Source organism: Periophthalmus magnuspinnatus, chromosome 8, assembly GCF_009829125.3.
Source record: "Periophthalmus magnuspinnatus isolate fPerMag1 chromosome 8, fPerMag1.2.pri, whole genome shotgun sequence".
NCBI lineage: Eukaryota > Metazoa > Chordata > Actinopteri > Gobiiformes > Gobiidae > Periophthalmus > Periophthalmus magnuspinnatus.
This window is the reverse complement of record NC_047133.1, coordinates 15,439,339-15,466,138: the sequence shown is the minus strand read 5'-3', so window position 1 is coordinate 15,466,138 and position 26,800 is coordinate 15,439,339. Positions and strand designations below refer to the sequence as shown.

General features: G+C 42.4%; 2 protein-coding genes across 2 annotated transcripts in view; both read left to right on the top strand.

Annotated features, from left to right (window-relative positions):
• On the top strand, positions 1-21,334 carry LOC117375336 (plexin domain-containing protein 1-like). The gene is made up of 14 exons (XM_055223634.1): positions 1-153; positions 11,448-11,614; positions 11,795-11,938; positions 15,049-15,118; positions 17,078-17,200; positions 17,270-17,388; positions 18,756-18,855; positions 19,024-19,119; positions 19,289-19,370; positions 19,446-19,506; positions 19,611-19,749; positions 19,827-19,868; positions 20,400-20,554; positions 20,625-21,334. Exons 1-14 carry the CDS (start codon positions 72-74, stop codon positions 20,712-20,714), a joined length of 1,470 nt encoding a protein of 489 aa, XP_055079609.1. The 5' UTR covers positions 1-71; the 3' UTR covers positions 20,715-21,334.
• A 756-nt stretch (positions 21,335-22,090) lies between these two features.
• Positions 22,091-26,800, top strand: part of lasp1 (LIM and SH3 protein 1) — a 33,221-nt gene continuing 28,511 nt past the window's right edge. Inside the window, exon 1 of the mRNA XM_033971494.2 lies at positions 22,091-22,403. Coding sequence (XP_033827385.1) covers positions 22,335-22,403 — 69 coding nt within the window. The 5' untranslated portion in view covers positions 22,091-22,334. The remainder of the gene's footprint in view (positions 22,404-26,800) is intronic.

The window sequence follows — 26,800 nt, the reverse complement described above, 5'->3', positions numbered from 1 at the left end:
GGAGAAGAGACGAGGAGAAGACGAGAAGAGAAGAGGAGACTGTTCAACTTTTGACTTTTCATGTTTTGAAAATGGGTCTGAAGCTGCTGAAGCTGATGCTGCTCTTCTGTATTCAGACAGAACTGCTATGGGTTATGGCAAAACACCAAACAAGTGAGTGTGTTTGTTTTTTTATTTACAAGTTTAACTTAGTGCAGGATGATATTTATACTTTTACTACAAGAACTTCATTACAAGACACAAGGTTTGGAACAGGTGAAACCAGATGCCAGCTCATGAAGAGAACTTCCAGCAGGTCAGTGTAAAACTGCACCTTCTCCTGTTTAATGTGTTTGTATGAAGCTGAAACTTTAAAGATGTGGTAGGATTTTTATCTTTGTCTGGTTTAAGTTTCACAGTAGAACTCCGGGAGGAGTGTGTGCATCTGCAGATGAGTGTGTGCATCTGCAGGAGGAGTGTGTGTATCTGCAGGAGGAGTGTGTGTATCTGCAGAGAAGCATGTCTATCTCCAGGAGGAGTGTGTGTATCTGCAGGAGGAGTGTGTGCCGTGGCTTTTGGGCTTTTGGTTTGGTGTTTGTTGTAAAGTGTAAAGTAAAAATATCCTGCTCCACAAAAATGCAGCGGAGTCTAAAAACATCCCACAAACGTCTGAGGTTTAAAAGAGCCGGAGTCGCTCTGTAAGTTCGACTCTTAAACTCTTAAACTCGACTGGCTCTTAAAGGGGGTTTGGACCATGGGGACAAAATGTGCACATAAAGAACAGAATCAAATCATGAAATCAGGTCTTTAGACCAGGACTAGAACTAAACCAGGACAAAAACATGTCCAAAAGAAACCAGGACTAAACCAGGACCAACCCAGAACTAAACCAGGACTAAATCAGGACCAACCCAGAACTAAACCAGGACTAAATCAGGACCAACCCAGAACTAAACCAGGACTAAATCAGGACCAACCCAGAACTAAACCAGGACTAAATCAGGATCAACCAAGAACTAAACCAGGACTAAACAAGAACCACACTGGGGTTTAACAAAGACCTAACAGGATAAACAAATGACAAAAACAGTTTAATCATTTCAGCATTTCTACGATATATATATGAACTATCAGACTGATGTAGTCCTGGTCTAGTCCTGGTTTAGTCCTATTTTTGGGGTTGTAAATATGCAAGTGTGAATGCACTCTGTAATTGTGACTAAACTGGGACTAAACCGGGACTAAACCTGGAACTAAACCAAATCTATTTTGAGAAGTGTGAACGCGCCCTCAAAACCACCAGGACTAACCCAGAACTAAACCAGGACCAACCCAGAACTAAAACAGGACTAAAACAGGACCAACACAGAACTAAACCAGGACTAACGCAGGACTAGACCTGGACTAGACCCGGACTAAATCAAGACCTCTGTCAGACTTAACCAAGACCTAACAGGACAAACCAAGGACTAAACCAGTAACATTTCCAGATAAACCGGATTAATAGGACAGTGTGTAAAATATCCAAGGATTATAATATGACAAAATAATCTAAAATGTGAGACCAAATTAGATCTGAACCAGGATTGAACCAGGACCAAATCAGATCATTACCAGGTCTGAAAAGGGAGTTAACCAGGACCCAAGACTCAAACAAGACCTTACCTGTATATATAAATGGACATAGCAATACTGCTAGCCACGTGTATCAAACAGGAAGTGATCATGGGACACTTCAGCTCCATCGACTCAACGATTGAAAAAACTGTGTCCCCTCTCTCTGTAACTGCTGCTGTCAGATTCTTCATTTTGGTCTTAAATGTTCGTATTAACCTGCTCTAAATAATCCTGGGGTTTTTATTTCACTATTGTGTCTGTAAATCAAGATATAAACACTAATAACAAACAAATCAGCTGCCTTCTTTCCTCGAGGTCAGTCGTGCTAGCGTTAGCAACAGGTTTGATTGATAGTGTTGCGCCCACTCCCTGCTAAACCAGCAGTGTGGGTTGGAAGGGGTTTTACCTTCAACAGCCTCTCTCCTGATTGGCTGTTTGGTTGCTATGATACGTGGCTGGAATTACAAATATGGAGCTTTGCTCCAAATTGGTCCCTATAACTTCTCACCTCAATGAGCTTCATTTGGAGCGGAAGCTGTGGTGACATCACACACTGTCAGTCACTTCTTTACAGTCTGAACAAGGCCAATCGAGTCAAAACCAGAGCTGAATGTTTTTGAGCCGCTCTAACATAAAGTCCTTGTGCTTCCTGGGTTCACTGTCCGAGTATATGCGACCTCTTCAGTCCAGTCACCTCCCCCATTCTTCTACAGAAGGGAGTGTTCTGCTCTGACGTCTGCAGCTGGCTCTGACTCGTCTTCATTAACCCCCGCTCCTGTTGTTCCTTATCAGTTCCTTATCGGTTCTGTCAAATACATTGCAAGCTGTATTTATTCGAGTTCTCAAACATGACTACAACCTCAGAGTTTTGCAGTGAGCTCCGGGTTTAACACAGATCAACATCAAGAACAACTGATCTGTTTAAACAGAGCACAGCAAAAATATTCACTCTTTATGAACTCAAATGGATCCATCTGGACCTTATAAAAAAAATAAAAATACATTAATAATAATAATAATAATAATAATAATAATAATAATAATAATAATAATAATAATAATAATAATAATAATAATAATAATAATAATAATAATAATAATAATAATGAGCCTCTCCCTCCATCACCACTCACACCAAAATAACAATAACTCTTCAGTGTTGTGTGTTTCATTCACATAAACCAGGCTCAGGGCCATTTTAAATCACACTGGTCAAACTTTGAACTCTCCAGACCACAGACTTTAGTGAGCTCTCGATTAAAACACTGCAGATCATCACTGACTGGGACAAATGTCCAAATGTGACTGTAGAGCCCTGAAGGACGACTGAAGAAAAACAGACTAAAGTGGGCCATGACACACCCAAGTGGGCCATGACACACCCAAGTGGGCCATGACACACCCAAGTGGGCCATGACACACCCAAGTGGGCCATGACACACCCAAGTGGTCTAAGGCCCAAATCAGACTAAAATGGGAACGTCTTTAAAGCCGCTGTGTGTAGCCAGCGCTCTTATGGGCTCGACACACGGGGAGCGACTAACGACAGCGACTAGCGGCAGCTTGTCACGTCGCGCTCTGTTCCAGAGCAGATCGCGAGCCTCCTACACGTCTGATTGGCTGTTTATTTGGAGGGAATTTTGAGGTTAATAGCAGTAGATGGGAAAAAGACGCTAAAATGAAATCTCGTAAAGTTTTGCTTCATTTGACTAAAATATTACAATTGGTTGCACTCTACAAAAGTAAAAAAAGTGATCCTGGGTCCACCCTATGCTGCAGCTAATTCTGTTTAATGTAAAAACCTTAAATAAATATATTTTTTTAATGTTGAATCTGTATTTAATACATTTGGTTATTAGCCTCCATAAATTTATCTGAATTAACAAATTTGCGCATGTTAACTTACCACTCATATTCACCCTGGCACCAACGAGTTCACAGGCAGCTGCTTTTTTGATATATCTCGGTAGTCTCTTTGAGATATGTCAAAAAGAACCCCTTAACGTTCCGACGGCCCGTCCTCGGGCAAAGATCCTCGCGTAAAATTACGCCTGAGCCTTAAACAGAGGGAGCATTCAGATCAGAGGCATTTTAGTTTTAAAACAACTGAATTTGAGCCTGGTAACTCAAATGAGAGAATCATGTGAATCTCATTCTGCGTTCTGATATAAATAAATGAGACGTGGTGTCCAGTGTTTTTGTGATTAAGAATAAATCACCGTCATAAATGTTTTCACTAAAAGCTATTTTGGATTTGAACATGTTTAGCTCATGTTTGGCTCATATGTTTAGCTCGTGATATGGTGATGTCACGTTTATGGAATTTAAAAGTAAATCTTACAGTTCCTTTAAGTTTAATATTGGTTTAAAGCAGGTGTGTACCAAACATAATGTGAATCGGCTGGAGGTCTTTGATGTGTTTTTAGGCTGGAGGTGTTTGGGCCTCAGTGACTCAGGCTCCAGGTGTAAATCTGAAGCAGCAGAACTCCTTGTCTTCTGTCGTGTCCCACCTCATTTTGAATCTTATTTATATGAAGTGTATTTATATGAAGTATATCTCTGCGTGTTTGGCTCTCGGGGGAGCAGTCTGCTTCACCTCAGACTGTTTCACAACCAAAGCCTCTGAGAACAAAGTGATTTACATCAGATCACTGGCCTGTGTTTGGTCTCCGCCTCCTCACACTGACCTCATGCTGACCTCACGCTGACCTCATGCTGACAGCCGAGGGTCAGAGCGAGCTCGAGGTAAAGGGAAAAACAGGATTTAAATGATGATCTTTTGCAAAGCAGGATGTTATTCTGTGATGTTATAGTCGGAGTGTTTGGTGATCGCAAAACATGTAACGAGAGTCAAAATAGTCCCAGCCAAAAGATGGAGCGATGTCCAGTCTGGAACATCCCAGAGCCTGAGATGTGTCTTCATCCAATAATAAAACACATTTGAAAGAGAAAGTCTCAGATGAAGAGTGTCGGGGCTCACATTATGACATTTGAATGTCAAGAACAGATTAGAAAACAAACTTTATATGAATTCACAGAGAAAACAAAATCCACTGCAACATGACAAGGTTTTTAAGAAACTAGTCATTCACAAGCCTTAGGAAGGGCATCTGACATTATTTTTAAAAAACGGCGTACTTCCCGTGTTAGAACATTAGTTTACTAGCACAGTTTGCATAAAGAAGTGACTGAGTGTGACATCTCCACAGCTTCAGCTCTAAATTAAACTCATCAAGGCTAGCAGTTGTAATGTTCAGTTATTAATGTTCATATCTTGATTTACAGACACAATAGTGAAATAAAAAACCCAGGATCATGTAGAGTGGGTTAATACGAACATTTAAGACCAAAATGAAGAGTCTGACAGCAGCAGTTACAGAGAGAGCGGACACAGTTTTTACACAGAAGTGAATCGATTGACTATTTTCTAGTCATAGTTGCTGTTCTGTCATTACTTGAGAGCAATAACAGCTCCATAAACATTTGGATCAGTTTTGCCATATTTTATGTTTTAGTAAATAAATGCTGTTTTCAGTCTGTACTCTGGTATTGGTCAATATTGAGTCTGAGCTGATGCTTAAAGCTGTCGTATTGGAATTCGGTATCGAAACTGTAAAAGCTGTTGATAAAAGCTGTTCCCCATCAGCTACTGCTCACCCCGCTCCACAGAACTGACACGTTCACCCTGTCGTCCTGTCCTCACCGAGTCCAGAGTCAGGACTCGAAGATTCAAACGACTATTTCACAGAGATGACCCATTATGTTTATTTGTTTAATACTTGACCAGAGAGGAACATAGAAGGAATTTGAATTTTACAAGTTTGAACGTCGTAGATCATGAGCTGAACGCCTCTGCTTCGATCCCAGTGTGCACATCTGACACTGGAGCCTTAAACCAGCCCTGTCTCTATGGTTCTCATCTGTGACCCTGTGGGTCATTTTGTAATAATTTACACATTTTAAATCACAATATTCATCTAAAACAACTTCATAAAAGAAACAAGTCCGCTGACTTCTGTGTTAGAGACTTGGGAGCTCACATCACCGTAAATGTCATCACATGCTGTACATCACACTAGCGAGCAGCACATTTTATTTCATTTGTACAAAAATGACTATGTGACGCTGCTGAATCCAAAGAGTATCATCAATTAAGAAAATAAAGGAAATGCGTAGGTCACAGTGGATGTGTACGTAACAGTGGGCGTGCCACAGTGGGCGTGCCACAGTGGGCGTGCCACAGTGGGCGTGCCACAGTGGGCGTGCCACAGTGGGCGTGCCACAGTGGGCGTGCCCATCACAGTGGGCGTGCCCATCACAGTGGGCGTGCCCATCACAGTGGGCGTGCCCATCACAGTGGGCGTGCCCATCACAGTGGGCGTGCCCATCACAGTGGGCGTGCCCATCAATGAGAAGAAACGACAAGAACATGGATAAAGATCTGAACAGTTTGAACAGGGCGGATTTAAATGTGCTGGACCTAAACGTCCAGGGTTTGGTGTTATAGAGTTTGGTGTTATAGGGTTTGGTGTTATAGAGTTTGGTGTTATAGAGTTTGTTGTTATAGAGTTTGGTGTTATAGGGTTTGGTGTTATAGAGTTTGGTGTTATAGAGTTTGTTGTTATAGAGTTTGATGTTATAGGGTTTGTTGTTATAGAGTTTGGTGTTATAGGGTTTGGTGTTATAGAGTTTGGTGTTATAGGGTTTGGGGTTATAGGGTTTGGTGTTATAGAGTTTGATGTTATAGGGTTTGGTGTTATAGAGTTTGGTGTTATAGGGTTTGGTGTTATAGAGTTTGGTGTTATAGGGTTTGGTGTTATAGGGTTTGGTGTTATAGAGTTTGGTGTTATAGAGTTTGGTGTTATAGGGTTTGGTGTTATAGAGTTTGGTGTTATAGAGTTTGGTATTATAGGCCCAGTGCCAGTCCGGCTCCGGAAGGGTGTGTCCGGCTGCTGACCGCTTGCTGTGGTTTGGTAGTTCCTAAACGAGTGGGCACTGGTCACTTTGTGGCTCAAACATCTGTGTGACATTTGCTCTGACTTAAGCGTGTGCATGTCACGCTGGTCACTAGAGGGCGCTCTGTGGAGCTGTCACAGTCTGGTGCTACATATTTGGCACAAACTTAAAAAGTTGTTTGTGACCAGTTTTGATGAAATCGACATTTGGCTCAACAACAAACGTCTGTGGTTTGTTTAAACCAAATGAAAACACTTAACTATTTGACCAGTTCCATTTTCTTCAGACGTCTTCAGTTTTCTAATCAGAGGTTTGGTGTCCAGCCTAAACCGGTCTGTCCATCTGGAACATCCGCTTGGACGAGATGAAGAGTCCCAAGTATGTGACGCAAAACACACTGTAGCACCACCACTACTACTTTACATTACTGCAGTTACTCCTAACAGTACTACTAAAAGTTCTAGCACTGGTACAGTACTAGTGCTAGAACTGTACTAGTACAGTCCTGGTTTGAATGAATGAATGAATGGTTTATGCATATTTAATATATAATTAGCATTTTTAACATATATATTTTTATTATATTCATATTTCTTATGTTTTGCTGCTGTGTTTGATGTAATTCCTTGTTGTTTAATTTGGCATCTTTTCTGTTTCTGGTTAAGAGTGGGGCCCTTGGGGGGGATACAGGTCAGAGCAGATAGACCACAATGCACCTGGGCGGGCCTATGGTGTCTGGCCTTCGTAGTTGACCAGGTCCTTTCTTACTCCCTGGATGTTTTCAGCTCAGAGTGGGTCTGATTTTTTGCCTGTTTGGAGAATAGAACATTTTATTTAATTAGTCCTGGTCCTTTTTAAAATGTCATCGATCAAAAACAGTTCTTAAACGTCACTTTTGGAAACTTGAATGCCCCATTGTGCTTTTAATGCGTGCCGCTAGGATCACTAATGAAACGGTGAGTCCCACTGAGGTTTCAAACAGGCTTCAGCTGCTTCGTCTCACACCGCCTGTGCTCTGGGCATTCAGCAGGGGGTGCTGTGGCTGACCCAACCTTCACCGACTCAAAACGTGCAAAAAAAACCCCGAAAATTCCAGCTGCTGCCAAATGCCACACGTCATGTTCAATCAAATTAATGTTTTATAATGTTTTATACCAAATGTTCTGAGTTAGGCAGAGGAGCCCCCTTTTACTTCAAAACAGACATAAAACTGTATAAAGATTGTTTTCTATGACTAATATGAACAGACTTAATCTTTGGTGGCCATTTTGACTCACATGAACCTTGTTAAAGTCAAGCTCCATCCTTCAAAACGGTTTAGTACCTTCATGACCTCACCTTCACTAAGCCTATGTGCACTTGAGGTCAGACGTGAAAAATGGGGTCGTGCTGATGATGAAACCACAGAACGAACACATTGTACAAGCCTGAGATTTAATTTGTGTGTTTGACATCCAAAGCTTTTCAAACAAGTGGTTTTAATAAGTTTATTTGGGTGTAGCCGACCAAGAACTCAGCTCTGTGACTATTGTTAAAAGTCCCATATTACGCAAAATGGACCCTTGAGTTATTTCATTCACACGTTTCAGTAACCCTGCATTATTAGGCTGCCTGCATCTCCCAAGCTCAAAATGCTCTGTTCCACCTTGTGATGTCATGAAGTGGTAGTTTTCAAGCTCTTTTTACCCTTAGAATCAGAATCAGAATCAGAAGACTTTTATTGCCATAGTCTGTGAACACAGTTCACAAACTAGGAACTTGCTTCGGTGAAAAAGTGCAACATAAACACACTGAATAAATACAAATACAAATAAGGGCATGCACAAAGTTAAAAAGATATGCTTAAAAAATCAAATGAAATACTTAAAGGGAGAAAATATATACAACAGCAGCATCAGAACAACAGTGCAAACATGGCTTATTAAAGTGACCGGTAATATAAAGTGTCCAGTTTAGTGCAGATATTATAAAGTGTTCATGAGACAAACAGCAGAGGGGAAGAAACTGTTCTTATGGCGAGAGGTTCTGGTCCCAATGGACCGTAGCCTCCTGCCAGAGGGAAGTGGCTCAAATAGTCCATGTCCAGGGTGAGAGGTGTCAGCTGCTATACGGCCTGCTCGCCCCCGAGTCCTGGAGACGTACAGGTCCTGTATAGATGGAAGGCTGCAGCCAATCACCTTCTCAGCAGAGCGCACAATGCGCTGCAGTCTCTGTCTGTCCCTGGCAGTGGCCCCAGCGAACCACACAGTGATGGAGGAGGTGAGGATGGACTCAGTGATGGAAGTGTAAAACTGCACCATCATCTGGACTGGCAGCTTGAGTTTCCTCAGCTGCCGCAGGTGGAACATCCTCTGCTGGGCTTTCTTGATGAGGGAGCTGATGGTCGGCTCCCACTTGAGATCCTGGGTGATGCAGGTGCCCAGGAAGCGGAAAGAGACCACAGCGGTGATGGGGGAGTCCGTCAGGGTGAGGGGAGGCAGGGGGGCTGTGACTTTCCTGAAGTCCACAATCATCTCCACTGTCTTCTGGGCGTTGAGCTCCAGATTGTTGCTGCTGCACCAGGACACCAGCCGGTCCACCTCCCTCCTGTAGGCAGACTCATCGCCGTCCGAGATGAGTCCGGTTAGTTCAGTAGAGATTGGCAATCCCAGGACTAAAATGATCTAAATGATTCTAGTGAAGGTGTGTGGAGTTTAAAAACACAGTGGAGCACTTCCGGTATTACCACATAATGGAATCATAAGGTGGAACAGCGTTTTCAGTTTGAGTGAAGAACTCAGTCTAAATATGCAGGATTTGTGTGTTAAACATGTGTGAATGAAACGAAACACAACTCCAGGTCTGTTTGTGACGAGGAAACATTAGAACAGATCAGAACATGGCCTCATGTGGGCCCTTTAAGGTCATATGAACAGCAGCTGCATTAAACATGCCTTAAACAAGAAGTTAAACTGGTCAAACGTGTTGAACAGGAGCGGCTGGTGAAAGGTGAGGAGCTCATGTGCGTCCTGTGAGCACTGAGGACTTTAGCTTTTGCATCACTGAACCCCGTCCACGTCAGTAAAGTTTAACTGAAGAAAATAACAGTTTAAGATATGTATGAATGTGGCGTCCGCGCGGGACCATGGGAGGGTCGGGCCGGGGCGCCACTGTCACTTTTCTGTGTCAGTTTTGCGGACGTGACCCGGGAGCACACCGGAGCAGCGGAGACGAGCTCCTCGCGGCAGACTCACTGACCACGGCGTCTTTCACGGTGTTTCTGACCGGGAACTGAACATAACGGAGTGATACTCATGGACTTTTTTTTTTTTACGCCCTCTGAAACATATCCGCGACATGTTTGAAATCCTCCTGTAGCTCGCTGAAAGTCCGAGAGAAAACAGCAAACATTTGGTACAGGAAAGAACCCGGATTTAGGGTTAGAAGATACACCCCGCGAAAACGAGCCCGTGTCACGGCTTTATATAATGTACGTGACGTCAGCATGACGCAACGTGCGGTAACGCGACAGAAAGTGTCGCAATGTAGTGTTTCCCAGGTGACGACTCAGTAATTGAATTGTAAAATAGATAAATAAATGAGGATAAGCTGTACTACGCTTCACAAATATAAAAAATGAATAACAACCAAATCCGATAGCTATTAAAGAGTCGTTAAAGCTGAAACTGTTTACAGTTTCAGTGTAGTTAGCCCCTCCCTTCAGACTGATATAAGGCAGTGTCCAGCAGTAATCTGACCAGAACTGAAGAAGCGGTTTGGATGAACAGCGAAACATCTTCGCTTTTACAACGATTTGTCCAGTTGACAGATTTTATTTCATTTTTTTGCTATGAATCAGACCTGAGGGATACAGACAACCAAATCAAATCAAATACTGATCAATATGTGGCTGTAGTTACGATTATTATTATTATTATTATTATTATTATTATTATTATTATTATTATTATTATTATTACTAGCCCCTGGGAGGATTGGATTCATTTTGGGTTAACTAATGACAGGCTTACGGGATATGGAGCTGAATCGTTATTTTATTAGATCCATGACACATGTTTGTAATTTGCTTATTCACCTTCAGTAATGGTGTGCATCATTTAAGGGCGAGCCTTTTGTCCCGTGTCCCAGGGAATTTATCCAAAACCAGTGACTTGTCGCAGTTTTATATGAGAAAGTTACGATTTTTGACCAATGTGATCCTCACCGACAGTAAAAAGGAAATATTTTGTCAAATTATTTTGTTCAAATACAGAAACATGTGCTTGAAAACTACCAGGAGGTCAAAAAGTGAACTCACAGAAGTCTGATGTTTTAAACTAATTCACAAGAAAGAATGAATGATGAAGTATATTTTGTTACTTAAATACTGTAAATACCGATTCAGCAACAAAAAAATACTCAAGTAAAAGTACTTGTTTAAAAATGTACTTAAAAAGTTTGTCTGTTTTTATTTGTATATTTTTGTTTTGTTCAAATTCTAAATGTGTTAAAAATAAAGCCTCAGCCTTTTCAGCAGGTCTCACACAATAATAAAAATACTTTTACTTTTCAGTCCACTTCAAATATGAGTAGAAGGTACAGGTACCATTGTTACCACTGTTGCTAGTGTTAACAAAGTCGGGTTATTTCTCTGTGGAAGTGAAGTTAAACTGTGTATTACCCCGTACCGCTCTCACACAAACTTCCCTCAGATCGCTTATCGAACAACGACCACTGTTTGGAGAATACGAATCCCAAGAAATGACTCAAACCAACCCACAACCCAACCCTGCACCACAACAATCCCATATTATTCTTGAGAAACGTTTATTTACTTGAGTTTGTCGACGCTGGTTTTGTTGCACATTTGAAATCTGTTTTGACCGTTCTGATGTGAAATAATTTGTTTTGTACAGGCGATTTCTACACTGCCATTTCTAAGCACGATGGAAAGTCCAGTAGAGGTGACGCTATTGTTTACACTGCCCTGAGTTCACCTGCTGGACATCCCCGGAAAAACAGAGCCGTTTTGGGTCCTGGCGTAACCATCCAGACACTTCCAAGCAACATGACACGTATAGTGGTGAGTCTGTATGCCTTTGTTTGGTATGAATATAATTATTAGCTGTATTTTAGGTATAAACATGGTTCTCTTATGGAAGACACATACTTATATGCACATGACAACGTGCAATTTGGTGGATTTTAGTACCTGCCTGCTGGCATAGACGAGTATAACGTTTGGGTTTGTTCTGTCTGCTAGGAGGATTCTGGGAAATATTACATTTGGAGAAGTTTTGGCCCAGATGACCAGCACACACGGGAGCTGTGGGTGGACATGGGTGACCTCAGGCATGGCCAAGTCCGACTCCATGGCATCCTGTCCAACGCACACAAACAAGCAGCGGTGAGGTTCTAATGTGTGTGTGTATGTATATGTGTCAATATGTTGACTTTTCTCCTTTTGAGATGAATGAAACCACAAAGAGAGCTGCAACATCAGTCCAAGGGCTCCACCAAGAACCAACCGAAAAAAATTTGTATTTCCGAGTTCCACCACATCGAAACTTGGTCAATGACGCGATAATTTCAGGTCTAAGTCAGAACTAAACTAGGTCAATAAACCATACCATAGACTGTATATAGAAATGGACACAGCTAACCTGCTAGCCGCCGCATTCCAAACAGACAGTGATCATGGGCAGGCTTCCGGCTCCATCGACTCTGGCTCCAATTCACTTTCTACGTAAAAACTGTGTCCCCTCTTTCTGTAACTGCGGCTGTCAGACTCATCATTTTGGTCTTAAATGTTCGTCTTAAGCTGCTCTACATCATCCTGGGGTTTTTGTTTCACTATTGTGTCTGTAAATCAAGATATGAAAATGAATAACAGACAAATCAGGGGCCTTCTTTCCTCGAGGTTGCTCCTACTAGCGTTAGCAACAGGTTTGATTGACAGCATTGCTATGGTTGCTATGATACTTGTGGTCAGAATTCCAAATATGGAACTCTGCTCCACATTGGCCGCCATAACTGTTAGCCTCGATGAGTTTCATTTGGAGCTGAATGCTGTGGTGACGTCACACTCACTCAGTCCATTTCTTTATACGGGCTATGGGTTATAAATTTTAATAATTCTGTTTTATCTTAAATCAAGTTTCACATTTTTCCCTGATACAAAGACAAAAACATTTTCAACATTCTCTAGTTCTCTTCCCACGAAGTTCTAATTTACCTCCTTAAACTTTGTGAATCATGTTCCAGAGGCGTGCCAGCCAAAACATTACATCCTATGTGTGTGTAGATAATAACTGGTGACAACACATGCAAACACAAATTATGAATCAGACTCAAACAGTCTCGCCAAAGCCCTGTATCTCCAGCCCATGTTTGTAATGTTTCTAAAGTAAAGCCAAAGAAATGTTCTCCACACTGCAGAACCAGTCCAACAGGCTGCCCTGCTCTGACCTCTCCTGTGTACTCTCCTGTGTACTCTCCTGTGTACTCTCCTGTGTAGTGTCCTGTGTAGTGTCCTGTGTAGTGTCCTGTGTAGTCTCCTGTGTACTCTCCTGTGTAGTGTTCTGTGTAGTCTCCTGTGTAGTGTCCTGTGTAGTCTCCTGTGTAGTGTTCTGTGTAGTGTCCTGTGTAGTCTCCTGTGTAGTCTCCTGTGTAGTCTCCTGTGTAGTGTCCTGCATAGTGTTCTGCGTAGTGTCCTGTGTAGTGTCCTGTGTAGTGTCCTGTGTAGTCTCCTGTGTAGTCTGCTGTGTAGTGTCCTGTGTAGTGTCCTGTGTAGTCTCCTGTGTAGTCTGCTGTGTAGTGTCCTGTGTAGTGTCCTGTGTAGTGTCCTGTGTAGTCTCCTGTGTAGTCTGCTGTGTAGTGTTCTGTGTAGTGTCCTGTGTAGTCTCCTGTGTAGTCTCCTGTGTAGTGTCCTGCATAGTGTTCTGCGTAGTGTCCTGTGTAGTGTCCTGTGTAGTCTCCTGTGTAGTCTGCTGTGTAGTGTCCTGTGTAGTGTCCTGTGTAGTGTCCTGTGTAGTCTCCTGTGTAGTCTGCTGTGTAGTGTCCTGTGTAGTGTCCGGTGTAGTGTACTGTGTAGTCTTCTGTGTAATCTCCTGTGTAGTGTCCTCTGTAGTCTCCTGTGTAGTGTCCTGTGTAGTCTCTTGTGTAGTGTCCTGTGTAGTGTCCTGTGTAGTGTCCTGTGTAGTCTCCTGTGTAGTCTGCTGTGTAGTGTCCTGTGTAGTCTCCTGTGTAGTCTGCTGTGTAGTGTCCTGTGTAGTCTGCTGTGTAGTGTCCTGTGTAGTGTCCTGTGTAGTGTCCTGTGTAGTCTCCTGTGTAGTCTGCTGTATAGTGCCCTGTGTAGTGTCCTGTGTAGTGTCCTGTGTAGTGTCCTGTGTAGTGTCCTGTGTGCTCTCCTGTGTAGTGTCCGTTGTACTGTACCATGTAGTCTTCTGTGTAATCTCCTGTGAAGTCTCCTGTGCAGTCTCCTGTGTAGTGTCCTGTGTAGTCTCTTGTGTAGTGTCCTGTGTAGTGTCCTGTGTAGTCTGCTGTGTAGTGTACTGTGTAGTGTCCTGTGTAGTCTCCTGTGTAGTGTCCTGTGTACTGTACCGTGTAGTATTCTGTGTAGTGTCCTGTGTACTGTACGGTGTAGTCTTCTGTGTAGTGTCCTGTGTACTGTCCTGTGTAATTTCCTGTGTAGTGTCCTGTGTATTATCTTGTGTAGTCTCCTGTGTAGTGTCCTTTGTATTATCCTGTGTAGTCTTCTGTGTAGTCTCCTGTGTAATGTCCTGTGTAGTCACCTGTGTAGTCTGCTGACTAGTCTCCTGTGTAGTGTCCTGTGTAGTGTCCGGTGTAGTGTCCTGTGTAATGTCCTGTGTAGTCCGCTGTGCAGTGTCCTGTGTAGTCTTCTGTGCAGTGTCCTGTGTAGTCTTCTGTGCAGTGTCCTGTATAGTCTTATGTGTAGTCTTCTGTGCTGTGTCCTGTGTAGTCTTCTGTGCAGTGTCCTGTGTAGTCTTCTGTGTAGTCCGCTGTGCAGTGTCCTGTGTAGTCTTCTGTGCAGTGTCCTGTGTAGTCTTCTGTGCAGTGTCCTGTGTAGTCTTCTGTGTAGTCTTCTGTGTAGTATCCTGTGTAGCATGTACACTCTATAGATGTCATCATTCTAATAGATATTTGCTCTAATAATATTAACTAACATGGCTAGATGATGAAGTCTCATAATCATGGTTGTTTTAAGGGGCCATTTTGAGAACAGTCGATCATTCAAAAGATATATTTTGTTTTGTTAATCACCATGGCAACAGTGCTAATTAGCTTGTAAAGGCATAGGCACATATACACACGTACACAGACATATAAACACATATATACACACATATATAAACACAGATATACAGACATAAACGCACATAAAGACATATAAACACACATATACAGACACATATACATACATCGACACATATAGAGACTTTGCAGTTCTCATGTTGTGTCTATAGAAGTTTAACACTGGAAATTCCTTCTGTCCAGAGGGTCGTCCTGTCGTTTGACTTTCCCTTTTATGGTCATTTCCTGAGGCAGATCACCATAGCAACAGGAGGTAGGTTCCTTGATAAGTTTTGACAGATGTTGGTTTGACCTTTGTGATGTTTGTTACAGATCTGTGCTCAGCTAAATCATACATAAACATACAGCCATGCGGATCAAATACAAATAATACAAACTGTTTTTACTTTTGATTCACAGCACTTTAATTATGTTTTTGTTGAATATATCAAACTCCAAGCTGCGTAAGAGGTTGTTAGCATCTAGAGCCAAGGCTAATGAAAGGATGACACTTAATGTTTGCATGTTATATTTGCGCCATAGACTGTATAAAAAGTATTTATATATTCATTTATCTACACGATTTACAGCTCTTTGAAACTCCACCGTCAGTTTGGTCTGTGCCCAGGTCTCAGGCAGCGTTTATATGAAGCATTATGTGATTTTGAACTTTTAAATACAGGCCTCTGCTATTTCAAAGCAGTTTATGATATTGTTTGAGTAAAATACATAGACTGTATATATAAATGGGCATAGCAAACCTGCGAGCCGCGTTCCAAGCAGGAAGTGATCGTGGGCGCACTTCCAGGTCCATTGACTCTGGCTCCAATTCACTTTACACTGAAAAACTGTGTCCCCTCTCTCTGTAACTGCTGTTGTCAGACTCGTCATTTTGGTCTTAAATGTTCGTATCAACCCGCTCAATATGATCCTGGGGTTTTTATTTCACTATTGTGTCTGTAAATCAGTGGTTCTCAAATAGTGGGGGCGCAGTGAGATGCCAGGGGGGCGCGCGTATGACACTGTAGTACTGTACGCAGCGCGTACGCAGCGCGCACACAGCAAAGAACAGGAGAGAGCGAACAGATCGTGATACAGGACAGTGAACAAGAAACACTTTTGTTAAAGAGTCACTATGGAAAACATTTTAACAGGGATGAAAAGAAAGGCGGAAATAGACGGAGGTTATGAGACACACGAAAGTCACCCGAGAAGTAAGACGAGAAAGTTTGATGAAGCGTATTTAGCACTTGGCTTCACCGTGACTCCGGTGGGACACGAGGACAGACCGGTGTCTGCTGTGGCAGCGGACAGTATGAAGCCAAATAAGTTAAGACACCTCTTTACACCTCAGTCACACTGATAAGACCCTGGAGTTTTTTTCAGCGTAAACGTGCTGAATATTAACAACAATCATCCCGCTTTGTGAATGTCACTTAAACCAGCGAGCTCTGTAAGCATCATATAAGGTGGCCTATCAAATTGCTAAATTGCTTGTTTCAATTTGATATTTATTTAATTTTAATGTATTATTTTGATATTTATTTAATTTTAATTTATTCATTTGTTTATTTATTTTTATTTATTTTTATTTGATATTTAATACAATTTCATTATATTTTATTTAATTTTTTCAATCAGTTGTTCCAAAAATATGTATAGTTCAAATAAGGATAAAATATTTTTTAAAAAATGATAGAAAATAATTGAGAAGCACTGCTGTAAGTCAAGATATGAACATTAATAACAGACAAATCAGGCGCCTTCTTTCCCCGGGGTCACTCCTCCTAGTGTTAGCAACAGGTTTAATTGACAGCGTTGCTTAGTGCCCACTCCCTGTTAAACCACTGGTGTGGGCGGGAAGGGGCGTTACCTTCACCATCCTCGCTCCTGCTTGGCTCTTTGGTTGCTATGATACTCAGTCTATGTATGGAACTCTGCTCCAAATTAGCCCCTATAACTTCTAGCCTCGATGAGCTTCATTTGGAGTTGAACGCTGTAGGTGACGTCACACTCACTTAATCACTTCTTTACGCAGTCTGTGATCAAGCTAACGTTTGGTAACTGCAGTAGATGCATTCACAAAACTCACTAACTCCTAGTGTTTGTAAATTCAGAGTCTTAGATGTGAAACGTCTTTGCTTCATAACAGTACTTGCCGTAGTAAGAGCCGTTTGTGAGGGAGGCGGCCATGTTTATGTTTGTGTTCTATAACCTATCTGTACATTGGCAGGTTTTATCTTTACGGGTGACATTACGCACCGCATGCTGACCACGACGCAGTACATCGCTCCTCTGATGGCGAACTTTGACCCCAGCTTCTCCAAAGACTCCACTGTTCAATATCTAGACAATGGTACAGTTCATATAAGTTTGCGTCTTGTTTCAGTTGGAGTTTAGCACAGGTGTGATGGGTCTTTTACAGGTGAGGTGTTTGTGGTCCAGTGGGGAAAAGTGAGACTCCAGGGCAGAGAGAAAGACGGTGCCTTTACTTTCCAGGCCGCTCTCCACAAATCCGGAACCATCTCATTCAGCTACAGAGAGGTAAGAGTCAGCGTTTCAGATCTGAAAGAAAAAAATGCATTAACTGAGGTATTTTTATATATTAGTTCAAATGAAAGTGTGGCTGATGGTTTAAATGAGTCTCAGAGGTTTAAATGAGGCTCAGAGGTTTAAATGAGTCTCAGAGGTTTAAATGAGTCTCAGGGGTTTAGATGAGTCTCAGGGGTTTAGATGAGTCTCAGGGGTTTAGATGAGTCTCAGGGGTTTAGATGAGTCTCAGGTTTAGATGAGTCTCAGGGGTTTAAATCAGTCTCAGGGGTTTAAATCAGTCTCAGGGGTTTAAATCAGTCTCAGGTTTAGATGAGTCTCAGGGGTTTAGATGAGTCTCAGGTTTAGATGAGTCTCAGGGGTTTAGATGAGTCTCAGGTTTAGATGAGTCTAAGGGGTTTAGATGAGTCTCAGGGGTTTAGATGAGTAATGATGAAAATATGTTGAAAGTGACAAGAAGTAGAGAGTTGTATTTTAGAGAGTCCCACACTGATGTCATCACACACTGATGACATCACATGCCGATGACATCACACGCTGATGACATCACACATTGATAACATCACACAGTGATGACATCACACATTGATAACATCACACAGTGATGACATCACACATTGATGACATCACACTGATGACATTACACTGGGAGAATACTGTCCAAAAGTTTGTCACAAAGCACATTTTTTCCTGAGGCTTTAACATTATTTCAATAATATTAAGTTGTTTTCTTGTCTAGTAATAATGTTTGTGACATTAGATGAGTTTTAGCCTGTTGAACAGCCTGGTTGCTAGGCAACACTCACCTAGTGTGATGTCATGATTTTCAATCAGGAAGTACAATTTGAAACCTAAAAAACAGTGAATAGTTCACCTGTCATAGGCTTTAAACATATAAACAGATTTGTGTGGACATTGTAGGCTTCAGCCTCCAGGTATATATAGTATGATTTTTCTGTTTTACCCCATTCAAAACATAAAATGTATTGTTAATTTCTATGGCAACGGTCCTTGGTTCTCATCATTCTGAAACCCATGGATGTGGAAACTTTCCCGCATTGCTCTTAACCATAGCATGTATATATAAATGGGCATGCTAACCTGCTAGCCACCACGTTACAAACAGGAAGTGATCATGCTGCTGTCAGACTCATCATTTTGGTCTTAAATGTTCATATTAACCTGCTCTACATGATCCTAGGGTTTTTATTTCACTATTGTGTCTGTAAATAAAGATATGAACATTAATAACAGACTAATTAGGTGCTGGTGAAAATCACTGAGGTCACTGTATATGTTCAGCAGCAGTGTGCTGTTCCAGTCTTGACTCTCTGTTTGTAAGTATATGTTTGTCTTTGTAGATCCCTGTGGCTTTAGCTCATATTGGTTCTGCAGATCATCCAGTGAAGGCTGGTCTGTCCGACGCCTTCATGGTCACATCATCCACCGCTCCAGCTCCAGGTCAGCGCTTTGAAAACTGCACCAACAAGAACACATTCAAATATTTGAAATCAGACCTGTATATAAAAAAATATCAAATATAAAATATATATAAAATATAGAAACATATAATATATAAAAAAATGTAAAATATAAAAATATATATATGTGATGTATTTGTTGTTGCAGACGGTGGTAAACAGACGGTTTATGAATATCACCGAGTCACAATAGAATCAGACAAGATTCAAAACAACTCAGCCATAGAATTCACCCCACTGCCTAGTGAGTATGTGTACTACAGGACAAGTGCGTGTACTACAGTACTACAGTACTAGTATGTGTACTACAGTACAAGTATGTTTACTACAATATAAATATGTGTACTACAGTACAAATATACAGTAAATGCACTTGTACAGTACATTATAAGTCCATGTTGCTCTGTGTGCAGCATGCTTGCAGCTCCACAGCTGTGAGCTGTGTCACTCTGCTGATGAGTCTTTGGGCTGCAGCTGGTGCCATGTTCTTCAAAGGTATTTAAACATGTTTAAATCATCATTTAGACGGTTAATTTATAAAGTATGTGATTTTAAAGTGTTGTGTTGAAGGTGCTCTGACGGCATGGACAGACACAGGCAGGAGTGGACGGACTATGCCTGTTTTGAAGAGGTTATAGATATATATTTATTTACATGTGTCATCTGATTTCTCATCTGATTTCTGGTGATTTGATGCAATTTCTGTTGATTTCTGATCTGATATCTCTATTCCAGAGTGAAGACTTCACCTGTGAAGATTATTTCAGAGATGAAAACTCCACTGACTCATCTGTGTCCTCAGAGACTGAAGGCAAACGTGGGGTCACTGGGGTCAATGGGGCCACCACTCTGCAAAATGGCTGCAAGAAAAATGGTATCAATATAATAGGAATGTTTATTATTGCCCTTAAAGAGACTGTACATATGTGAACATGAGCTGTTCTCACTCAGGAGCCTCAGACGGGACAAAAACGATCCTCAAAACTGGGAATGGTGAGTTTTGAACTTTATTTACGTTTAAAGGTTCAATTTGGTTTGGTTTATTCTTTCGGGGTTGGGAGTACTGTAGTACTTATGGTCAGTACTCTATTAATAAACACAGATCTAATAAACATAGTATATCAAATAAAGTTCTTGTTTTATTCTGTATTTAAGAACTTTTTATTCATAATTAAAACATGAATCCTTTTCATTGTTTTAATCATAGTGATGTGAACTGGACGTTATCGTATTAACTATTCTCTTACTCTGCATTAGCATTAGCAAAAACCATGTTAACAATTTATTTTTCTATAAAATAGTTTTATAATAATAAATACATTTAATAATGATTTGTAAAGTGAGTTGCATGACTCAGACTCTGCACAAATACAGAAATAATAATAAAAACTTTACAAATAAATGAAATTTAATTCCTGCATTTTGCTGAGCCTGTACTGCACAAACTCACTTGTTTTTGCGTTTGTGTTGTTTTTCTGATATAAACAGTGTGTTGTGTTCTGTTGTGTTCTGTTGTATTTTCAGATATAAACTCTGACTCTTCGTCTCGGAGGAAGGAGCCTAATCTGGCCATCGTGGCCGGTGCCATCGTGGCGCTGGTGCTGGTTCTGGCCCTGGTTGTTGTGGCTGTTTTCATTAACTGTTATCCAGCTGTGGCGTCTCCACTTCACCACATCCAGGTCTAAAATCTAAACGGGTTTGATTCTAGATTAAAATCATCTTAAACTTATGTAATGTTTGTGTTTTCAGAGGAGGAATAGTTACTGGCCAGCGCTGAAGTTTCAGAACCAAAAACCCGGCTACACAGAGATGGAGGCAGATGGAAACGACAGGGACTGAAGAACACGACACAACCAGCACCAGCCACAAGAGGGCGCTCACCAGCCACAAGAGCACGATTTTAGCACTTTTAAACAAAACAAATATAGAAAATGTAAATAATGTAAAATAATAATGAATTTGCTTTAGTTCAGGGCATCCAGCTGTTTCTCTTTCATTACTGTTTGTATGGCAAAACTATTACGAAACTTATGTGTGTCTCCCTCAGTCGTCCAGGTCTGATCCAAACAACAAAAAAAAGAACAAAAGAAATCTGTAACTGGACAAAATGTTTTAGAGAGAAGACGTTTGGCTGCTCGTCCAACAGACTTCTTCAGTCCTGTTCAGATTCTGGTCAGAGTCTGGTCAGATTACTGCTCAACACTGCCTTATTAAAGGACAGACGTTTTGTCCAGTTGACAGATTTTATATTTTTCTTTTGCTGTTACTAAACTTGAAACTATTAAAATCTTAAGGCGAGTGTGGGTGCCTCTCCATAGATCTGACTCGTAATGAGGTCTTGTTTCCATGGAGACAGATAGTTTGAAGTCATAATAAGTAATAACATCACTATGGAGACGGGCAGAGGCTGGACTTTCCACCAGTCTTTTCCACACATGCTGTTATCTGGGCTTATCCTCCTCGTTTCCTCTGTTTGTTACATCATTACGTCACGTCTGTGTGTTTAATGTTTCATTTTGTATTTCGTAAAATAAAATGTAAAAAAGTGACTCAAACCTTTACTGTTCTGCAGTTCAAATGTTTATCCTGAAGAGGGTGCTGTTCTCAAACCTATGGCTGTTTAATGAAGTGGGACAAGAAGAACGTGGCACATGTGGAGAGAAAACAAACATGAAGACAAACACACAAACACACACACAAACATACAAACACACAAACATGAACAAAGACAGGATTTACGAGCGGACGCGCTCTACCGAGCAGAACCACAGGCTCAGTCCAGCCCGGGGTCAGTCCGGGGGTCGGCCCCGGGTCCACAGGGCGCAAAAGGCGCTGTTAAAGATGTTTGCGCATTTCACCTAAAATTACCCCACTTAATGAAAGTGTTTTACGTTTGCGCCTTTTTGAAACTCGAGTGCACGTCGGTCAGTTTGCGCCCGGGCCTGACCCACCCTGACACAACCGCCCTGCGGTGTCAAAATTCTGTTGGAGGTTTTGTAATTCTCATCTGAAATGTGAAAAAAGGGAATAGAAAACACGGACCCCGTCCCTTCCCCTCTCCCCCCCCCCCCCCCCCCCCCCCCCCCCCCCCCCCCCCCCCTCTCTCCCCCCCCCCCCCCCCTCCCCCCCCCCCCTCCCTTCTTCCTTCCTCTCTCCTCCTCCTTGTCTCCTCCCCCCTCCCACGCGCCTTTGGTCCTTCCTCTTCTCGTGGACGCGCTTTTAGAGGGAGCAGAGGGAGCGGCGGGAGCGCGCTTTCCGTGTCCGTGCTTTTGGAGCCTGACAAACAGCTGTGCGCCGCCACAGCCGCGGACTCGCCTCGTCCAAACAGATTAAACATTCAACAGATTAAACGGATCAGTTTAGGTCCGAGGCCGAGCAGAATCGAGCCGGAGGAGAATCGCCGCGTGAAGAAGCGAGACCGTGTTTTCCCCTCGTGCTACAGGAACAAGAGCGCGCACCATGAACCCGATGTGCAGCAAATGTGAGCGAGTGGTTTACCCCGTGGAAAAACTCAACTGTTTGGACAAGGTAAGAACCCGCCCGGTGCGTTTAGACCCACAGCGGCTAAGGTCAGTGCGCCTGGACCGTGCGCCCTGAGCCATGATCCAAACACACACCTCAAAATCACACCCAACTGCAGTTTGTGAATGAACAGAGCACCAACAGCGCAGCACAGGCAGGACAGGCAGGACAGGTAGCAGAGGAGGCTAACAGCTAACCACGTCTACAAGGAGAGGGCGCTCCAGAACGGGCCAAAGACGCGCCTGTGCCGTGGTTTAACTGATTTGCGCGCTGAAAAAACGCAATTTGTGCAAAAATCAGTCCGCAGTGTCGCTTAAAGGTTTAATAAAGGCACAGCAATGCGCGCTTCCTCCAGAGACAGAAGCCCCGGGCCTGGAGTCACAGGGACAGACGCGACCCGGGCCTTTCCTCTCTGAACTTTATCGTGTGCAGCGCAGGTTTAGGCAGATTAAGATTTAATCTGACCCAATCATTTGTTTTTCGGGCGAAACCAGCGCAATGTGTCAACGGTGACCGCGCGTAAAGGCGTCAGCGTGGACGGGTCTGTGCACGTCCGCGTCTCTAATCCCAGTCTGGGATCATTAAAACTGCTCCTGGGTGAGTCTAGGATCATTAAAGCTGCTCCTCAGTGAGTCGAGGATCACTGAAGGCCTCTTAATCTCGACTGCAGGTGATAATCTGATCACACGGAGCCGGATCACTCTCTGAGGCTCGTGAGTCACTGAAGGAACCGTGTTGAGCCTAATCCCGGCGAAACTTCATCAAACACATTTTCTCCCGCGGGGTTCTTGGACATGTGAATATTTGTGTCTTTAAAGTAACTTGAATCTGTTTCTCATGTGTTTTGGCTGCGCTCAGTGTTTGTCAACGCACAAGCTTCATCTGAAACAGACCGATCACTTCACACTGCGCTCATCCTGAAGAGTCTCGAAAGAGTCACAGTGACGTCACAGCCATAGTCTCCATGTTCAGACCGTCACAATGTCATAATATCACAGTATCACTGTGTCACTGTGTCACTGTGAAAACAGATACAACAGACATCTGCCAAGGCTCTGAGCAGATGCTGCAATAGAAATAAACCAACAGGACGTGACTCTCCTCAGACCTGGAGCAAATATGATGAGATAATACAGTACAAGTACTACTAATGTACTGCTAATGTACTTGTACATTAGTAGTACATTTGTAGTACTTGTACATTTGTAGTACTACTAATGTACGAGTACTACGAATGTACAAGTACTTCTAATGTACAAGTACTACTATTACACAAGTACTACTACCTCAAATGTTTGCTCTAAAGTCAGTTCTGTGTTTAGTCGTCACAGATGTTACTTGTGTGGCATAAATCTCAAGAAAGTGTCAATAATTTGACTTGTAAATTTAATATGAATAATACAGTTATTTTACTCAATACTCAAAATCCAGCCGTGCTTGTGTTATTGCTCTGTCTGAAATGTTCTTGTTTGTCCCCTGTGTGTCTCTTCTCTCTGTCCTGATGTGTCTCTTCTCTCTGTCCTGATGTGTCTCTTCTCTCTGTCCTGATGTGTCTCTTCTCTCTGTCCTGATGTGTCTCTTCTGTTTGTCCATGATGTCTCTTCTGTTTGACTAAAAGTTCATGGTGGAGTGATTCTTGTGTCCCGGGACGAGCACTCCTTTCCTGTTTAATTGCTAAACTGAAGCACTTGTTTGTCTGATGAACTTAAATTAGTCGTGCCGCCTGTGTGCAGTGGAATCTGGCCCGGAGCAGAGGCACATTCCTCCAGCTCGACACTCCCAGAAAGCGCCCGAGTCAAAGGCCCGATCCCGGAGCCACGCAAAAAGAGCCAGAAAACACCTCCCAGAAGCCCCCGGGTCACCTGTGAGTGGCTCTGGGGCTGGAGGACGAGGAGGCGAAGCAGTTTGAAGCGGTTTCAGAAAAAAGTTTACAATTTTGAGACAAACGTTATAACATGTTTTTGTCCGAGGCCTGTCACAGTCATGTCACTGACTCATGTTCACCTCCAGCCTGCAGATTTTAGAGCTCAGGATTATCATTTTTTTTATTTTCTTTGCAAAAGTGGCGAGATTTGTGCTTTAGTTTAATCAGATTTGAGCTGCAGAGGTTTGAATAAGTCACTTCTATGGCTCATTTTTGGCTCGTTCTTGGCTCATGTTTAGCTTGTTCTGTTTATGTGCTGCAGCTCAGGCCTTTTAATGAAACTGCCTGTTTAAACACGTTTTATTGGGATTAACCCGTTTTATTTTAACTCTGTCAGTGGCAAAAAAGTAGTTTCAATGCTGTAGTTTATCACAATATTTTTGTGTAGCGATATCGACTGGGCTAACTGGGTCGATCCCTGGTCCGTGATCAGTTTGATTTTGGGCGTTGGTCTGAGACCGTGTTTTCTCCCTGATCTTTGATCCTGTAAAAGTGAAAACCCCATTTGAGAATGAGCTTCTACAAATCCAACCAGTTTTAGTTTTTTTTGTGCAGAGTGAGAAGGGTTTTGGGCCTGTCTCGTGTCTGGATCGGTTCAGTTCTCTCATGTCTTCATTTTGGGCCATGTATTTCTAAACAATTTCATTTGTTCAGACTCGGTGAGGCAGCGTCTCTAAACTTTTACTCTTCTCAGACTGATTTCTGCCTCTTTTTGAGGCCTGTGTTTCTAAATAGTTAAATTTTTTGTTCGTTCAGACTCAGTCTGAAGTTTAAAAGTTTATTCTAGAGACACTGCCTCACTAATTTCTTCTCCTTGTTTTAGGCCAATTTTATTAGTTCAAACTCCCGTGAAGCAGCGTCTCATTTCTGCCTCTTGAATAAAAAGACGAGTCTTTGTTTCACACTGGAGCTGCACTTTGCCCTCCGGCAACAGAGGCGGCCTTTCACCTGAGTTTGGGGATAACTTTGGGGTCCTGGAGTGAACTAGAGAGGCCAGTTTGTTTGTGAGTTAGATTACTGTTGAGCAGGGCGCAAAGCTCTTCATGAATTGGTGCTTCCTGCTGTCACCGGGTAGAATGTGACTTGTGACTTTCTGTTGGCTCATTTGTTTAGTGGACTTGAAGCAAATTTTTATATGCAAATCGGAAGTGCTTTGCTCATAGGCGACGGCAGCTATGAAAATGAAACTATCACTTATCACACGTTTTTAAAGCAGGAAATGTGACTGAAGAGACTCTGGGTTTGTGCTGTGTAAATCTGACTTCAGAAAGTGTTGGCCTTATTACTTTTGTTAAATGTGAATAATAAAGTGACATCACTAAATACTCAAACGTCATGTTTATGTTATTGCTCTGCCTGAAATTTTCCATAATGTTGCATTAAATGTGTGTAAAATATACACTGTTACTGTGAGGGGGGTCGGCTTTCCACAGATCTAAGGAACATTCCAGGCAAAACTATGACATGCCAAAGTTACATAGTGCTCCTTTAAGAACTGCTAATGCCACGGCATCAGTTAAAGTTTCTACAGTTCTCATCTGGACAGCATTTTTCTGTTTTTATTTATTTTTGTTTTGCTCAAATTCTGAATGTGTTTAAAATAAACTCAGCCTTTTCAGCAGGTCTCACACAATTAAAAAAAAAAAGCTTTTACTTTTCCAGTTCAAAAATGTAGTGGAGTATAAAGTACAAATACTGCTCTCAAATGTACTAAAGTAAAAAGTACACACTGTAAAATGTACTTGAGTACAGATACCTCAAATGTATACTCAAGTACAATAATTTACTCCTTTTACCCGTTTCTGTTCAGTGTGTATTTGACCCAGGTCCTTGTCTTGTGCTGAGTCATGAAGCTCGCAGTCGCCCGTCACTTCTCAGTTTACTTCTTCTTTCAGCACATTTCCATAGAACAGAAGTGTGTGTGATATAAATACGTGTCGTGTGTGTTCACCTGTTTATTTTTATAAAATTTATATATATATATATATATATATATATATATATATATATAAATAAAAATTATATTTATAGATAATTAGTTATAGATGTACTAGCCAGTTATGATTGGCATTACCGGGGCCCTACCCTGGAGCAAGGCCTGGGATGGGTGCTCAGCAGTGAGCGCCTGGTGGCCGGGACTTCCCCATGGGGCCCGGCCAGGCATAGCCTGAAGGAGGGACGTGGGGCAGTCCTCCTGTGGACCTATCACCTGCGGGAGAATCTCTGAGGGGTGGGTGCGAAGAGATCTAGGCGACCGGATCTATAGAGGTGGAGACTGGCTCTGGGGACATGGAATGTCACCTCACTGGGGGGGAGGGAGGAGCCTGAGCTTGTGTGGGAGGTTGAGCGTTACCGGCTAGATATAGACGGTCTGACCTCCATGCACAGCTTGGGGTCTGGAACCCAACTCCTTGAGAGGGGCTGGACTCTTGGACTCCATTTCTCTGGCGTTGCCCCCAGGGAGAGGCGGCGAGCTGGT

Excerpts from the sequence above, each read along its gene's own strand:
- LOC117375336 (XM_055223634.1), top strand. The coding sequence starts at position 72 with ATGGGTCTGAAGCTGCTGAAGCTGATGCTGCTCTTCTGTATTCAGACA. Across the intron at positions 18,856-19,023 it reads ATCCACCGCTCCAGCTCCAG|ACGGTGGTAAACAGACGGTT; the intron begins GTCAGCGCTTTG and ends TTGTTGTTGCAG. Across the intron at positions 19,869-20,399 it reads GATCCTCAAAACTGGGAATG|ATATAAACTCTGACTCTTCG; the intron begins GTGAGTTTTGAA and ends TTGTATTTTCAG.